Source organism: Python bivittatus, unplaced genomic scaffold (genome assembly GCF_059951505.1).
Source record: "Python bivittatus isolate LINGU-HERP-01145 unplaced genomic scaffold, Pbiv_v1 ctg000850_np1212, whole genome shotgun sequence".
NCBI classification, from domain to species: Eukaryota; Metazoa; Chordata; class Lepidosauria; order Squamata; family Pythonidae; genus Python; species Python bivittatus.
The window spans coordinates 28,719,318-28,738,142 of NW_028277112.1; the positions used below are offsets into that span (position 1 = coordinate 28,719,318).

General features: G+C 35.5%; 1 protein-coding gene across 3 annotated transcripts in view; it reads left to right on the top strand.

The window, feature by feature from the left end:
• The window catches only part of ADAMTS19 (ADAM metallopeptidase with thrombospondin type 1 motif 19), a 109,988-nt gene that overhangs the window by 33,076 nt on the left and 58,087 nt on the right, over window positions 1-18,825 (top strand). For all 3 annotated transcript variants that reach the window (XR_003086542.2, XM_007422289.3, XM_088129837.1), the window contains exons 5-7: window positions 464-547; window positions 2,373-2,530; window positions 8,961-9,004. Coding sequence is in view for 2 of the 3 variants with exons in the window: in XM_007422289.3 (XP_007422351.1) it covers window positions 464-547; window positions 2,373-2,530; window positions 8,961-9,004 (286 nt within the window). In the remaining variant the exon portion in view is untranslated. The remainder of the gene's footprint in view (window positions 1-463; window positions 548-2,372; window positions 2,531-8,960; window positions 9,005-18,825) is intronic.

The window sequence follows — 18,825 nt, forward strand, 5'->3', positions numbered from 1 at the left end:
AGGACATCCATTTGGTCTCATAAGGTCCACTGTTAGGTTGGAATTTATGGGTCATAAAATACAGCAAGTTTTTTCCCTCTCCAATCCAGACTCATTATTATTGCCTTGTATATTTGAGAAAAAAATTGAGTCCAGTATCTTGTTCTACTATTGCAGATATAAAATTCTACATATTGTTTGATAAGAATATAATCTAATTTTAAGCAAAGAAAACTGAAGTGAGAGTGCATATGATGGTAGTTTTTCACTGCCAACCAACTGAATATATGAAGAAAATATTTCAAACATACCGAAACTATGTGTAGAATCTTCTGTGTCTGAATAGATTGTTATGTTGGAATTATTTGGGAAAATATTGAAAACAACTCAGTACTCCACAGCATTTTAAAATGATGCCTCAATTAATCTGTGATTTGTCTTATTCTTAATTTTAAATTACTATATTCATTTCTTTTGTTTTCAGGTATTTAATCTTTTCCAGCACAAGAGCCTTGGAGTTCAAATGAACCTTCGGGTGACTAAGCTTGTTCTGCTTCATGAGACTCCAGTAAGAAAGTACTGCATTTACCTCTTCCATGTACATTTTAAAAAGCAAACATTAATACAAGGACCTGCAATTCTCAATGGCATAAAACAAAACTGAAGCCAAAAGGGGAAATCATAGATTGCTGAACTCTCCCAAAAAGTAAAAACACTGCTTTGCTTTTTAGTAATTTGAGAGAGGGTCAAAAGGGAAATTTCATAGCATGGCTGCATTTCCCCAGTACCTGATATAGCATCAGTGCTGAACAGTAACCTTTACATCACTGTTTGACCCATGTTTCATATACAATAATTTAAACCAGTCAACTCTCATTTTGAGTTAGCTTTTTTTTGTTCTCACTGATGGAATACTATATCAATTACAGCTGTGCAGAAACCATCCAATTTAGCTGATGCTCCAGAAATAGTCCATTCCTTCTTTGGACCCTACAGGGTTAGTCTGTTATGATTTATTTGCAGTTCCAAAGTGTGATTTGAGAAAAGTGTCAAGATACTTTTGTATAGTTTTTTTTTTTTACCTTCCCTTCAGGGATGTGGGGTCCCCCCCACTTTATCCTTTGGGGGACATCCTTTTTTATCTTCGTCCTCCCATGTGGCCAATTGATCAGAATCTCTCTAGGGAAACTTTGTACAGATAGGCTTAAGCCTAAAACTAATTCCACTACTTGACCTGCAGACATGGTAGGGATGGGTGTGGGTGAAAAAGGTTGTTTGCATAAGGAGAAAAGAAGGAATAATGTTCCTTTTCCAAAGCTTTATCTTGATGCTTTCCAGGCTACCTCTTCAGGTGACAGCAACCTGAAGCTGGATTGTGACCCTGTCACTTGTCGCTAGGAGGACAAATTTGAAATGATTTGAATGAAAGCTGTGAAGAGACTTATTGCAGCTAGATTGAACAAAGTAAATGTAGTAAAAGAGGCTTGATTGTGAACTTTCAACCCTTTCAACCATTCAAAATACCCCAGCAGAGCAATCTAACTCTTAAATATGTTCAACTGTTGTTTCTTATTTTTATATTACTAAATAGAAGTATTATTCCATTGTAAATGTATCTGAACATTCTATTCTGACATGACACTTTCGTTTGGATAGGTGTCCTCAGTAATGCATAATTAGAATAATAATATTAACTGCATGTCTGCTGAAACAAACAGTGTTCTTTTGATTTTATTTATAATTGCAAGTACACTTAAATCTTTAAAGTTGTTTGACGTTACATAAAATATAATAATATAAAAGCCAGTTTGGTATAGTGGTTAAGGTGCTGGACTAAAAACCAGAAGACTATCAGTTCTACTCCTCCCTTAGGCATGAAGCTAGCTGAGTGGGACCAGTCATTCTCTTTTAGGCCAACCCACCTCATGGGGTTGTTGTTTGGTGTAAATAGGAGGAGGGGGCATTGTGTATGCTGCCTTGAGTTGTACAAAATTAATTAATACATTTAGGTTAAATTAATCAATTAATAAGCTAAGGTTAAACAGCCTTGTAAATAGTATGATTCTGTTGATCATGGTGTTCTCAGCAGATGAAAATATTTCAACAATAGAAAATTTAGTAAGTAGGGTTTATATTTACATACAATAGCTTTACACCAATATTCTCCAATTTTGGGTCCTCTAACTCCTGGAATTCTCTACCAGAATTCTGAGAACTCTGGAAGAGAATTCCCAGCCATCTAGAGGACACTATGTAGCAAAAGACTGGAGTGGAAAACATTATTGTTAGTGTAATGCAACAGGGATGTAATCTAATATTCTTTTTGGAACTGGTTTTGTTACAAAAATCTATTCAGATAGGGATATTATAGTAACATTCATTATAATTTTCAGGCAGAGATGTACATTGGACATCATGGTGAAAAAATGTTAGAGAGCTTTTGCAAATGGCAACATGAAGAATTTGGTAAGAAAAATGACATACATTTAGAGATGTCAACAAGCTGGAGTGAAGATGTGTCACAAGTGGATGCAGCTGTATTAATCACCAGGTACATTACAGGTTTTCCTCTCATATATTAGTGATACTGAAGCTAATGCCAAGCTTTTTAGGCCCTCTGTTCCAATGACATTTGTTCTGCAGACAAAACTGCTTCTGTCAATGGCCTAGGGAGCGATAATTCCCCCTCTTCTCTCCTGTATTCTTACTACATGGATTCGATAGAAAGTCATTTTGGAGAGGAAAATTTACTACATCTGATTTGTCTATCAATTGTTTTCTTTTACCTTGCTTAGTGGGCAGCTTTCTTCTCGAATCAGCCAATTAACTGATTCCAGATAAGAAGTTTGATTATCTTCATTTTGTGTACCTTATGTATTTACAGTACCTTCTTATTTATATATTTTCTATCTGTATTATTTAATTATTTGCATATTTTATTCATTCATTCATTCATTCATTCATTCATTCATTCATTCACAGTGCTTATAATCTGCTCCATCTGGAGGGCTCTAGGTGGCACACAGCAATACACAAAATAAAAATACATAATAATAAACCCCAAAATTAAATATAGAGGATAAACATCCCCAGTCAGGACCACTAAGGACCAAAGGCTTGCTGAAAAATATAGCCTTGGCTTGCTTACATAATATTAACTTAGGGGCTATGTGTGCCTCCAGGGAGAGAGAGTTCCATAACAGATAAGACTGCCATCTAACCCAGCCCCACAAATCTCATGAAGGTGATGGGAGGACTTTCAGCAGCCCTTCTTTATATTGACTGGACCAGTTGGGCAGATTCAATCCTGGCAAGACTTTATCTGATGTATTCTTTATAATTGCATATTATGTATGGACCGAAAGAAAAACTAATTGGACTTCAGTTAATTTGAAATTTCATTCTTCAAATGAAATCCAAATTTTATTTGGATTCTGCTTTAAAGTAAGTATTCTAGCTATAAGCATGAAGATGGTAAATCAGCAGAGGGATGTACTGTATACATTTGCAGCATTAAGGCAATGTTACTGCCATTGTAAAGGATAGGTATGCCATATACAATTGCTGCAGTTTTTATAAAATGCATTAAAATCATTATGCATATCTTGTATTAATGCAGTCTTTGAAAGTGTTTTCAACACAATTAATTAACAAAAATTAAAAAGAATCCAACTTGATCAATGAATTCTTTCATTAGTCTAATTTTCAGTAAAGGGAAAGATGCCTATGCATTCAGCTTGATTCTTGGTAATTCCATGAATATAAACTTGCAGTTTTCCTGGCAACAGTACAACAGAGGTTGTACTAATACTGCCTTCTGGGTTATTTTTTGATTTTCTGATCTAGCCCAAACAGTTCTGAGGGAGGTGCTACTCCATAAGAAGCGTTGCTGCTTTGGTGAAGAATTTATCTATCAAGAACTATGAATTGTTTGATGCATGAAATGGGAGCTAAACAAGATCAATGTTATTTTGATTTGATAATTATCCCCCAAATTTTGATGCCTGCCTACAAAAGGGAAATAGTAATGGCACTAATTTTGTTTGCATAGGGATATGTCAGCTGATTTATTTGCTTTTATTATTTGCTTTATATCCCGCCTTTCCTTTAGGAGCTCAAGATAGTTGATGTTCATTTTTATTCTTACTTTATTTTATTCTGGCTTTTTTTTTTTTGGTGGCCAAATATGTAAATTCTAGCTAGAACAGAGAAATCACAAAGAGCAAATCCAAACAAGAAACATTATTCAGCCAGCTCTTTTAAATACTTTTAAGCACATGTGCTTTAGCTAAACCATGTATCTTAGTATAGATGTCAACCAGAACAAATTCACAAGAAGCATAATATTTATGTTTGGAGAGATTCCATAGGACATAATAGAGTTCAGAGGTGTCCACAGTGATGATCACTGGCTTCAAAATGGCAGGTGCAACTGATCAAAGCCCCACCTGTTTTTAATGTATGTTGCATGCATTGCACACATATAAAGAAGAGCAGAGCTTTGATCACTGGTTATGCTTGCCATTTTGAAGCCAATGATCATTGTTGCAGATGCCCCTGCTCCACCTGGCATGGGATGTTTGGGAAGCTGAGAAGTTTGGTGCATTTTCTGCCCTTCCTGTTCAGAAAACAAAAATTGTGCTCTTTGAATAGAAAGAGCAAGCTAGATGTAGAAAGTAAAGTGGGTGACCTTGATGGAGAGAAGGAAGATTTGTTACCAAGGCAACAAGATGATAAACATTGCTTAAGCCCAAACAAGGAGGTAGGGCTACAAAAATGTTTCAGACAGGTACCCCACTAATTCACATGAATATAAAAGAGAGAGGAGGAGAAGCACATTCAGACTGGCAAGATTCTTATAGAAGACTGTAGTCTTTAAAAAAGTAGCTTTAAGCCTACGTAGAGTCTGTTTCTTCGTTTGGTCTTTCCCCATAGAACTGACGCTAGATGAAGAGTTGAAAAGAAAAATAATACCCTCTTCCTGTTTTCTGTACATGATTAAAATGGGAAGACAAGTGTCTCTTATTTCTCATCAGAGACCTACCAAACATAGATGATGTGCCTTTGGTTGGTTAGATCAACCCTAATTTTTCCAGACAAAATCACTTAGTTTTATAAGCAATTTATAGTTTTATTAGTTTTATTATGGTCTGATGAGAGTTTAGAAATACTAGCACTTCAGTCCTAAATAATACTCCAAATATATGTATTTGAATTGATAATCAGGGTAGTAGTATTTTTTCTTAGATTATTAATATAACAATTTTCAGAAGGCGGAAAAAAATAAATAGAGTGAAATTATTGTGGAATTGTGATAACCACTCCTCAGGTTTAAAAATAAGGCAGGAAATGGTCTTTTATATGAGGGCTTTTTTTTTTTAAGTGATAGAATTGTATTCAACTTTTCCATAAGGTATTAGCATCTATATTTCCTAAGGTTCCAACATTGCAAGTGACCTCAATTTTAAAAAGTTTACCCTCTCCAGATATCTGTGTGCTTCCCATCCCCACAACCTTCTCAGGAAGAAACTGTGCTTTCTGTTCAACCCCAGATGAGGAGGAGGAGGAGGATTCTGACTTCTTTATTTCTGCCTCCTCAGAATATCCTTTGTGCTCTTCAGTTGATCTGACATTTGGGAATCAGTTGGCATAATTCCCCTGCAAATACTTTAGAATTTATTTGGAGCAGTTGGTTTGGTTGGAGACAATGGTATTAGAAGTTCATGACAAATAGATAACTAATCTTTCAATTTACTCATTCTAATTCCTATTAGATCTGTGTGTGCTAGAATATAAGACTTTTTTGGAGAGGAAAGAAGAAACTGCTGATGCAGAAGGATGATGGGGATGGGGGAACAAACTAATGTGAACAGCTCCAAAGAGCATTTCTGCTCCTTTTGGCATTTACTCACACCCTAGACAACATTTAGTGCATGGAATTTAATAATCTCCAAGGCTTGTATTAACTATATTCATGAGATGTTTGGTACATCATGTAACAAATTGGTCTTTTATTTGCTATTGAATTATTCCATTCCTGATTGGCCCCTTCTAACTACCTCTGAGATATTTAAACTTATTTCCCAGTTAAAAAATGGCAAATATGTTGAAGGCAATCTGATTCCAGCAGGACTTTAAAAATCCAATGCAGAATGATGATAACCTGTTTTCTTTATTAATACATATTGATCAGTGTGTCCAGATGCTCAAGAAGTGGAAATGCTCTATACCCAGTTCAGTCTTTCAAAAAGAAGACTGTTCCAATTCAGCCACACCCCATATTAAGGATCTCACTTTTGAATATGAGGTTTATCTTGTATCAACCGTTATATCAGAGTGGTTCTCCTTGATCAAAGTGTCCATCTAGGATCAGCTTTCCATTTACTCCACATCATTACAAATGGACCATCCCTCAGAGAGATCCTTTCAGTCCAAAGGGAAAATGCATTAGTTGTAAAACCCCAGAGAAATAATCAGGAATGTCAGTTTTGATGTCCTCAGCATACCCCAACCTGTAATTTAGCTGCCCATACGCAAGCTATATCATTACATTATCACCATAGACTTTGGACTTTTTATACATCACATTCATGGTTCACCTATTGTTTGGAGTCATTTGCTACTCCCCATTGTCTACCATATTGTACACTGCTTAAAGAAAAAAATTGGTTGAGAAGAAGGACTATGAAATAAGACTTTTTAGATCCTGAGGCCTGTATTTTTTGGTCAGAGCAGCAGATTGCACATGGCTTCTCTTGTCAACTTTCTTTTAATTCTGTCACTAGGGGAGTGGAATACTTCAACCCATCTTCACAATATACTTCTACATCTCAGCCTGGCCACACCATCCCAGATTTCTTGACTCACAATTAAGGACCTGCTAGAGTCTTGGCAGCTAACTCAACCAAAGTACAGTCTTAGTCGTTGATAAATAATCTAGCTTTCTCTAGCTTTCATACAGCTGAAGCTTTTACTAGTTAAACTGTGTTTACATATGCAAACTTCATCTTAAATTTTCAATAAAGAATTATACCTGACCTGATTTTAAGTTACCAGGATAGTAGGATAAAGTATGATTCTGGACTGTTTAAGACTAACAATAATTCAGGTTGATTTAAAAGTATTACTTTAAAGTATAATTTCTGTTTTATTTTTTTATTATCTTAAATTGTAAATTTAAGTTATTTAATGACTTGTAGCCTGCCCAGAGTCCTTGTTAATTGGGGCAGGCTATAAATATAGCAAATAAACAAATAAATAAATATTAACAAAAATATTATTATAAAAATAGAATTTAACCTTAATAGCTAGCTGAATTCAGTCCAATTGAAATTCATTGGAAGTTTCTTTTGCAATTTTCTTACGCTGTATTTTCTTGTCATATGTTATGTATACCCCCACTCCCCTTTTACATACCTTTTTAGATAACTAACTGCCTTTTTATTTGTTTCTTTGAAGAGATTCATGTATAATAGTATGTTTTATCTTGAAGAGCTGAATATTCAAGTTTTGCATTGCCTCAAGGACCTCTTGAAGTGCTGTATTTAATAGGTTTAAAGGTTTATGAGCAAGGTAAAATTTATGGAAATGACTCAGTGCAGTTGCCCATTCTTGCCTGAAATACTTTTCTACCATTAGTTAAGCTTTAGAAACCTATCATAAATCTTTTAAAAGCTTTACTATATTCCTTCTTGAATAAAGGTCTATTAAATCTTTGGTAAGCTTGATAAATCACTTGCAAAAGATAGAGGCTTCTCTGATAGTATAAAAGATCTGAACAATGTTGTATCAATGCTTCCAGATTTCATATATGGATTATTCCAAATGCTAGTTGTTTAATATATACAGCAGAGTAGAATAATGTCCAAGTAGAATTGAAATCTTCCGGGCCTTTTCTGATGTTAGACTTTCACAGGGTCAGAAAATACTGGCTCAGAAGTTTAGAAATTTTAAACAACATATCCTTACTTCAGAGCATCTTTAGGGAGAATGGGATCTCCCCTTTTTCTCATTATTATCTTGCTGTTCTGTTTTCATGGTGAGGAAAAGCAAAAAAATGAAGCAATATTGCAGAGGCATTCGACAGAGATTCACAGGGAAATAGCAGCAACATATATCAGTGCATCTCTGAGAATGGAGAAAGTGTCACACGAAGTGCTCAATGAAGATTGAACATAACAGTAATTAGAAAATTTGGTTACAAATCCTAAAACAGAACTTTTCCCAGACAGTTTTTATTGTAGTCTAAGATTAAATTAGTAGACTTAAATGTATTGCTACTTCAAAATTCAAGGAAAGACTATGCATTGAATTATTATTTTCTTTTATTATTACCAAAAAATACCCTTTTTCTTAATATAAAAAGAGAAATGCTTATATTTACATAGAGTATATATATATATATGTATTGTAGGATTGCAATCCTTTATCACTGTTGGTGAAAATAATGTAATATAAATAAGAGCAAAGTGCTTACAATCCAGACTTTTATGATCATTTTATGATGCTGTGGGTTTTATGGTATATTATATTTAATCGTTTGAATTGTTGGAAACTTCTTGCGTATATATTTTTATTCGTAAGCTGCCTTAAGTTTGATTTTTAATAACATACATATGTTGTTTATTCATTTAAATTAAATAATTACATTTGATATGTTAAAAACAAACAACAAGTCCAGTTCTATATTATAAAATATATGGAGTGAAGAATTTTGAAAAACGATGAATTTCAGAAGATCAGAGAAAATAACAAATCTGACATCAAATACAATACAGTAGGTGGCAAATTGCTTTTTATGTAATCATCATAAATAAAAGTTTATATCATTTATTAATTTCGTGATTTCCTTGAAGATGCTCTTTGCTTAAATAGAAGTTTGCTATTTTTAAAGATGTTTAAATGTGCACAAATTAGTCAAACAATAAATGATCTGACAAAAAAATTCTTAAGGGTTTATCTTTTTTTCATCCCAATTTTAGGAAGGATTTCTGTGTGCATAAAGATGAGCCTTGTGATACCGTGGGTAAGTGAAATAAAAAAATAACTTCAAAATTTTTATTTTGAAGACTTGAACATATAGTGGTATAAAGAAATGGAGAATATGGTTTGAATATTTGTGGTTTAATGACATGTTTAAAAACAAAAACTACTTTAGTTCTTCTGTAATGAAAATGATATATAAAATGTTTGACCCTCTAGGTGGATAGTTGGTACTGGTCAGGAGTTTTCAAATCAGTGAAACTTAGATTTTTAGGTCTTTAGTTGCAGTATGCTGTTAATTTTTGTATTTTGTACCTCACTGCAGTAAAAATGTTTTCTTAATTTAATATCCAAGGAAAAAGGTAAATCTATTCAACTGTTTTAATAGAGAATTCAAAAGTTAAAGGCTACTCTGTAAGATATTTGTTGTTCATTATTGTGTTTCAAAATGCATTTTCTTTTAGTTCTCTGTGGTAATTATTGCTTATATTCCATATATGGAATATAAGATTGCAGATTTAGCAAGCACTAGATATGACTATTGAAATAAGAAATGACTTTGTATGGGAAACATCATTATAAAAAGCATATATTTTATGAATCTATAGTTTCAGAAGACTTAAAATATATCCCCTAGATTTGAAAATGGGTATAGCTGTCATTGTGCATCTTTTGGTTCTGGAAGTGAAACTGTCTTTGTTCATCCCAGCAAATTGTTTTTTGAGGGGAGTTTTGAAATTGATTTCTGACAGTCAGTGAAATCTGTTGTTCTGTTACCACACTAGATTGCCCAAGTAAATATTTGGATCTAGTCTATTAATGCAACCATATGTATTGAAGCTTTATTCAACAAAATGTTTGATCAGAACTTCAAAAATTGTAGAATGTTTTTTCTTTTCTTTTTGATCTTTTTGATCTTTTGATCCAGAGTCATTTTTAAAAGGAATGCTATGCATTCCATTAATACACTCTTAAAATATTAATAATCACAGTGCGTATTACATTCATTAATATTTATGACAGATTTTTTTGTTTGATGAATATGCATAATGCACTAGGTGTTCTACAGCAAGCATCTTAAAAAGAACTTGGCAAAGTATGAATTTAACTTGTTAAATATGTAATTAAATATATCAAAATAAACTTCTCTAAGTTATGTTAGAGCATTTTCTTCTTCCCATGATTGGGTACCTGCATGCTGCTGGTTTCTGTAGGTTCAGGAATTGTGATCAAAATTCTGATATGGTCTACATCAGAATTGTTATTTGCCATTTTAAGGTTATATCCAATGAAAAATTTTAATGGAAAGTTAAGTTGAATCTGATTCAGTTTAGCAAGGATTAGACAAACAGTTAAATATAAAGAAGATAAAACTAATTACAATAGGTACAGGAACCAGTCTTAGAACTGACAGTGAAAATATTGAAGTGGATGGCTAGTATATGATTAGTTTAATTTTAGGGGTAATGATCATTTGTATTCCACTTTTCTATTTTATTATTATTTGTAGATTTGTCTGTTATATTTTAATTTGCTTTAACAGTCTTTAATTTTTAACTGTAATGAGAATTTAATTATTTTGACCATTTTGGGGAACCTTTTTATATCACAAGACTGCATGTAAGTACCTGTGTGGACTATATCTTTCTCAATAATGAGGACCTAATTATTGTAAATTATCTTAGGGACCCTTTATAGGGCCAAAAGCATTGTATGTGTGTATCAAACAGTAAACAAAACCATAATGGTTTATAAATTAGAGCTGTGGTTCCCAAATTGTTGTGCCACAGGATATTTAAAATTTTCGAGGGAAATGCAGCAATTTTCGACATCTGTTGGATACCACATGAACTAGGGGCACCATGAAAAAATTACTGAGACACTAAGGACACCATGAACTGAAAAAAATTGAGAACCTCTGAATCAGAGCATAAAAAACAAAAACTAAAATATTTGTAACATGTCCTCTGTAGATACTGTTCATTTATTTAATTCCATACCTCTGTTTCAATTCTTAGCTATTATTTCCATTTAAGGTTCAAATCATTTAAGTAATTATACAGTGAGACTTATTTCCAAGCATAAATGTACAGGAGTGTTCTAAGAGGCAAATGAAACACTGGAAGTTTTTAGGCAACCCCCAATAGCATAGCAAAGTTTCAGTATAATATATAGTATTTAGATTTTTAAGCAACAGATATGTAAAAAGCTTGTATCCTCCCTTCCTTTTTTCCCTAATGGAAAACATTTGGTATTAGGAAAGAAAATGAATATTAGTTTTTTTCAGAAAGAGAACTGCAAGTCAAATTTAATTTCCCCCAAGTCATGCTCTGAAGTATGTGTATCTGAGAAACACTTGTGTTTATTAAAAACAGAAAAAAAACCCAACTCAGAAACATATGAATATAATGTGTATCATATTTGCTATTTCAAATATGGCTTATTTCAAATACATTTGGGTGAAAATTATGAAAGTTGAAGTCTTATAACTGTTCCATTCAAATATGTTACTATTTACTAGTGCTGTTTATCAGTTTTATTCATGAACTCACAATCCTAAGGAGTAATTCTTTGTGTTTTAAATATGGCAAGTATTTATCATTTAAACTGATTAATAAAAATATATGTTCAGATTTTATAAAATGCTGAATTCTGTATGAATTATTTCCAAAGTCCTTCTTTTTTCTTTTTGTTCTGATATCTTGAGCTCAATTCCCCAAAATCCAAGCCAGCATAGTCAACAGTCATGGATTATGAGAATCATAGTCCAAAACTTCTGGAGGGTATAAGGTTGTTTAATAACTTTGTTTTCTAGTGCTGTTCTTTACCCTGTCAAGTATCAGTTTCTTTTCATCAGAGTGCTCTAACCAGGAATTTACATAACCAGTCAGTTTTTTTCTTTATTCTCTTTACCTAGAGTTGTCTTATTGTCCATTAGTTTTTATTTCTTTTTCCTTAATTGGTCCATAGTATTATATTTCACTTCTACTTCTGGTTCTTCATTTCTTCTTAAGGCCAATTTCCTCTGATTCATTCAAAGGATCTCATTTTTTTACAACTGACTTCTTAGATATGGCATTTTTTTTAAACTAGGTCCAGTTGATATCCACAAGTCTACTGGTGAGCATTTGTGCGCCAGTGGACATCATTTTCCCAGGACTGTCTGTCAGTAACTGCATCTTTGAGTTCTTATAAGCTCATGTTTGTGCTCATCAGTGATACAGGTAGTCCTCGACTTATGACCATTTGTTTAACAACCTTTCAAAGTTATGACAGCACTGGAAAAAAATGACTTACAACTGGTCCTCGCACTTACGACCATCACTGCATCCCCATGGTCACATGATCAAAATGTGGGCGCTTGGCATCTGGCATGTATTTACCGGTTGCAGCATCCCAGGGGTCATGTGATTGCCATTTACAACCTTATCAGGGGTCTTCCAACAAGCAAAATCAATGGGGGAAGCTGGATTTGCTTAACAACCGTGTGATTCACTCAATGGCCACAGTGATTAATTCAATGACCGTTACAAAAAAGATTGTAAAATCAGGCATGACTCACTTAACGACCTCATTGCTTAGCAATGGAAGTTCTGGTCCCAATTGTGGTCGTAAGTCAAGGACTACCTGTAATATTTAGTCACCTTGTCTTTTCTTTTTTTCATGCATCAGGGTCTTCTCTGCTGATTCTTTCCTTAGCATTACATGTCCAAAATATTTAAGCTTTAGCTTCATTATTAGTGAGAAGCCTGATTTTACTTTTCAAGGGCTATCTGCAATTTGTTGGGATGGAAAACAGTCAAAAGTTTTAAGATGACCAGTAAAGAAAAAACAAACATCTTTTGGGAACTCACCTTTTCTATTACTTTTTAGATGTTAGCAGTGTGATCTCAGGTACCTGTGTGTTGGCCTAGCCTAACACTAGGTTCGCTTTTACCCAGCATGATTCAGCCAATTAATCACACAGAGTTGAGGAAACAGGAATCTAAAAACACTTTATTCCTGCGTAGGAGTAAAGAGATATCCTTGAGACTCAAGTCCAAATTGAGCGGCCCCGATTGAATCAAACACCATCCATTTATTCAGTTCAGCTAACAAAGAGGTTCATTACAATTGGTTAACAATTTGCATATCATTACGCATGCATGTTAGCTATGCATCGCATAATAAGCATTTATTTAATTATTTTTACCTCATTGAAATATTAGTTCTCCTCCTTTGGGCGGAGATTTTACTATTATAATTAAGTAAGGGTGCCAAAAGTTCATATGTTGCCAAGGGCTCCCTCCTTCTGTCCTTCTTCATCCAGTTGGATCTAGTTCAGATGCCTGGTCCTTTGGATGGTTAGCCCTTATCTAGCAGTTCCCTGTGAGAATTGTTTGCCCCAGGGTAATCTATTTCCTCGAAGGCCATCCTCTGTGTTAAAAGTGAACTGCTATTACTTGAAGGCTAAATTACTTGAAGGCTAATTTCCAAATTTTACTACCTAGTAACTCATTTTTGCTCTTTGTTTACATGGTCCTCATGTGTATCTTTTGAATCTAGCTTGTACATTTGGCAGTTTTCATTCCATGTATTGTTGAACTCTCAAAATTGCAAAATTCTGACTATTATCTTAATAGTATGTGAGATAATCATTGACTCTGCAAAATCCTTCAATTGTGTGGATCATAACAAACCGTGGCAAATTCTTAAAGAGATGGGTGTACCAGACCACCTTACCTGTCTCCTGAGAAATCTGTATGCAGGCCAAGAAGCAACAGTTAGAACTGGTCATGGAACAACCAATTGGTTCAAAATAGAGAAAGGAGTATGACAAGGCTGTATACTGTCACCTTGCTTATTTAACTTATATGTAGAGTACATCATGAGAAATGCCAGACTGGAAGAATCACAAGCTGGAATTAAGATTGCAGGGAGAAATATCAACAACCTCAGATATGCAGACAACACCACCCTAATGGCAGAAAGTGAAGAAGAACTAAAGAGCCTCTTGATGAGGGTGAAAGAGGAGAGTGCAAAAGCTGGCTTGAAACTCAACATTAAAAAAACTAAGATCATGGCATCTGGGCCCATTAATTCCTGGCAAATAGAAGGGGTAGAAATGGAAGCAATAAGACATCATTGACTTGGGCTCCAAGATCACCGCAGACAGAGACTGCAGCCATGAAATTAAAAGATGCTTGCTCCTTGGGAGGAAAGCTATGGCAAACCTAGACAGCATATTAAAAAGCAGAGACATCACCTTGCTGAAAAAGTTCCGCATAACCAAAGCTATGGTTTTTCCAATAACAATGTATGGCTGTGAGAGCTGGACCATAAGGAAGGCTGAGCGCCAAAGAAGTGATGCCTTTGAACTGTGGTGCTAGAGAAGACTCTTAGGAGTCCCTTGGGCTGCCAGAAGGTCAAACCAGTCAATCCTAAAGGAAATCAACCCTGACTGCTTATTGGAAAGGTTGATACTGAAGCTCAAGCTCAGATTCTTTGGTCACCTAATGCAAAGAGAGGACTCTTTGGAAAAGACCCTGATGCTAGGAAAGATTGAAGGCAAAAGGAGAAGGGGACGGCAGAGGATGAGATGGTTAGATAGCATCACTGAAGCTATGAGTGTGAAACTGAGCAAACTCTGGGAGGCAGGGAAGGACAGAAAGGCCTGGCGCGATATGGTTCGTGGGGTCACGAAGAGTCAGACACGACTTAATGACTGAACAACAACAACAAATGTGAGATAAGTGCAGTTGTTGGGTATTTCTCTTGATTACAAGAAGCAGCTGCCTCATTAAACAATAATTTTGGGATATCTCTGAAGAAAAGATTTCTTCTTTCATGGGAACTTGCCACTGAAGCTGTCAGTTCTTTCTACTATAACTAATATAAGATTTACAAAAGTCCTTTGCACAAATCAGTCATGAAACATCCCAATTTCAACTACAGTTGAGCTAGTATATGTGGATTGCAAAAATCTGGGCAACTACTCTGCTGCCATCTGTTGGTTGTCTGGAACTTTGCAACCACAATATCACAGCCATGGACTATAGGGAAGTTGGTACAAAATTTCCTGTTTTTCAATTTTCTTTCCTCTCTCTCCAGCCATAGATCTTTCTCAAGTCCTTTATATTTTTGTCTGCCTTGCCTGTTCTTGTCTTTGCTCTTATTTCTTTTCTTTATGACTTGCACTTAAAGACAGTGTATTTCAGGAATATATTCCAAATAATTTAGATGATTAAATTTTACAGAATAGTTCTTAACTTTGGTTTCTTCTGTTCTGAAGTGTTGGCAGCTGTTGGTTGTTGAAAAATGTGAAGGGGGGGGGATTTTCTTAGCCTGGCTCTTGCTATCTCACCTCTGTATTCTGCCTGCGCTAGGAAGACATTATCTTGAAGCAAGAAGGACATGTACACAGAAGACCTTGAGGGGAGAGAGCGCAGGGAAAAGGTCTTGAGGGTAAAGGGAGGACACTGGTTCAAACTGCCTTAAACTGCCTTATTAGTTGCAATCTGTTGTCTTTGCAATGCTATAAAAACTGAGTTTGGAATCTTGTTGGTGTGGAGCTGCCCAGAACTTTCGCTGCCCATGTTTTGGGTTGCTGCCCACCCAGCTGTTCACTCGGCCGATTAAAGAGCTGTTTTCTTTTTAAGAGCCTCCGCCTGAATTCTTGGTATTGAATTCCTTAAGATTCAGGTCTACAATCCTTACAAATGTAACTGTTTAAAATGGTTTAAAATCAATAGACACACAGAAATAAACCATATTTGCACACCATTCAAAAGAGACAATAAAAAAGCTGAGAAGGAAACAAAAAGACCAGAACATATCGCCTCCAGCAGCCAACACCCAAATAAGCAGAGATTAACACCAAACAAACAAGCAGAAAACAATACCCTAATCAAGGAACTACCAAGGACAAAACCGTACCTCCACCAAACCTGGCAGGGCAAGCTACTGTAGATAAACAGAGAGCAAACCTCACCCTTACTCACACTGATAATGTTACCTATTTCATTACCCAAAAAATGTCCGCAAGCAAACAACCAAGCTCAGAGAGCACCAAGGACTCCACTGCTTAAAATATTTACCATTTTCAAATAACTTTTGAAAAAGTAATTTCTAATGTTTTTGAATTCAAGGAGCACAGAACCCATGAAATTACAAATTTTGTCCTCCTTTTCCCATCTGCTCCAGTGAACCTGACTATCAGGAATAACAGGAATTATAACTGAAATATATCTGGAAGGCTATAGATATTCCATCTTGATAATGTTTTGACAATTATCACATTTTATCTATACAGGTAGTCCTTGACTTACAACCATACATTCAGAGATCATTCAGAGTTACTCCCCCAACTCATCTGCGGCCTCCCCTGGCCTCCCCCACACCCCATGGTACCCCTGCACTCCTTACCTGGGATTCCTGCCTTTTTCTCCTTAATGATCCATGCGTCCTGGGGTTATGTTGGCACCCGGGATTGGCACTGCTAAGTGATGCAGTCATGCGATGTCGTGCTTTACAACCATATCACTTAGCAGTGGCAATCCCGGTCCCAATTCCTGTTGTAGCCTGCGGGCTACCTGTACTTCCATTCTTTATTCATTACTGAGTGCAATGGTTTTGTTGCCAAATCAATAAATATTAAGAGTAAAGTCTGTCCTAGATCAGACCGACATGTTTTAGAGCTGCTGAAATGCTGCTTCATTTAGAATAGGAGAAATTGATTTGTAAAGCAGACAAGGAATAGTAGTTCTTGGAGAACTGGAATCCTCTGCATTTATGTACTTAAGAATTATTAAATGACATATGTGGTATATTGAGCATATGAAAAAGGATACATAAAAGGAAAAACAGATATGAATTGATAAATTTGTTTTATTGCTTTGTTTTGCTCTGTTTTTAAAAGATTAATTGGATACAACTATCAATTGTACTTATTTTTGAAAATGTAATTTGACATTGAATCAGCAATTTATGTGTAGTTACCTTGATTCAGTTTTGTTTGAACTTATTAGAATATACTTTTGAATAAACTTCTATAGGATCTGACTTGTATGTTTCCATGTTCTGGCATGTAGAAACTATAGGTTCTTTGAACTTCTGTTTCCACCAATATTTTTATAAAAATAGAATGCTCCCTCTGATTTCAAGCAGAGATGTTTCAAAAGCAAAATGTGTCAATTTGCAGTTTTTAGGCAAGTTTTTAAGCAATCTCTAGGATTGACTGGTGAAGGCTTAAACTATTACAGAAGATCAATTGTTCACTCTCTCCCTTTGTGGATTTTACCTTGGAACCATTCCAGCTGTGTTAATAAGAAGCCACAGGAAAAAGGAAAGAACAAACATGCTCACATACACACACATGCACACATATATACATACACATATATAAAAGAAAATCTTTCTCTTACCTAATGCTGTGATGGCTAAACAGGAGCAGCTGTTCATTTGAATTTAGTTTCTGTTTCTTAACACGTGGAATTAATAGCAAAAGACAAGACTTGAAACTAGTTTGCAAAAAATAGTTGACTGATTTAGATTCAGTAGCTAGTGTTTTATACAACTTTTAAGCTCAGCTTCAACACTGTTTAATAAGGAATAAAATCAATAAAACACTGATTTAATTGCATCTGGATTCTAAAATGGTAAATTCCTTTAAAAGAGTGAGGGCATTTTTACACTGCTAAAATAATTTCATACATTTCTTATCTCAACTGTTGCAGGCACATTTTTTGGTGATATCTGTCTGAAAAGAATGTTTTTCATCACTGCAATTTGTCAAAAATCAGAAAACCACAAACAAAATAGTTCTAACTCCTTTGTCCATGTCAAATTGCTTTGTGTAACTGTTAAGAAGCTTAGGGATTTTTATGTGATCTAAATTCTGGTCACCCAAGTAGGTACTCCTTTCTTTTCATTTTGAGAGCTCTTCTGAAATGTACTGCTGTTGTCCAGTACTAGATACTAAAGTACTGTATCCATAAATATTCCAGCAAAAAAAAATGCGGCTTACATTTCCAATCTCTAATCTGCCTTGGCAATAAAGCAGAATAGAGGCTCTCTGCTCACAAGAAGTAGAGGAAGGAGAGAAGCAGGGTGGGGAATGCCTGCTTTGGTGCCAGTAAATGGCCGCAGAAGAACCAGAAGAACTTCAACCCCATAAAATAATCCCTCTACACAATTGGACTGACATTAAGAGAGATGTTATCTGCTACTTCTCTTATGGCAAGAGAAACTGGGATAGAGAAAAGACCTGGTCCCCCAATCTCTCTCCCTGCTTCTTTTGTCATGGGTAACAGGCAAAGTTAGAGGCAGGGAGGGAAGGGAAAATGGCTCTTCTGTTGACAGTTCTCCACCCTGCAGGACTGGAGCACTGAAATCAGAGGTCATCTGCTTCTTTCCCCAACTTCTCCCAATTTCTTTCCCTTCTACTTCTGCCACTGGAGGAGAGAAATTGAGGTCCCCCATTCTCTCTTCTTGTTTCTCTTGCCATGGGTGTTGTGCAGATCAGGGAGAGAAGAAGGGGAAGCAGTTTATCTTTACTGGGGTTGCTGGATGAAAAAGGAAGGGGAAGCAGAGACAGTGGCTCTAGCCACCAGTCAAGAAGAGAAGCAGGTCACTTTGGTAACCTTCCCTTTCTGCTCTCCTGCTACACCTGCTTCTCCTTCTACCCATGAGGAGGAGAGCTTTGACTCTCCCATTGCTAAAAGACAAATAATTGCCAGACACCAGAGGGAATAGCCATGCTCACAGCAACCTGAGGTAGTTAATAGGGGCCTTATCTCAGAATGATATGTTTCAGACAGATCACATGCATGGCTTGTGCCAGAAGAAGCTGGAAAACGCCATCTTAGCATTGGAAAGGAAAAGACA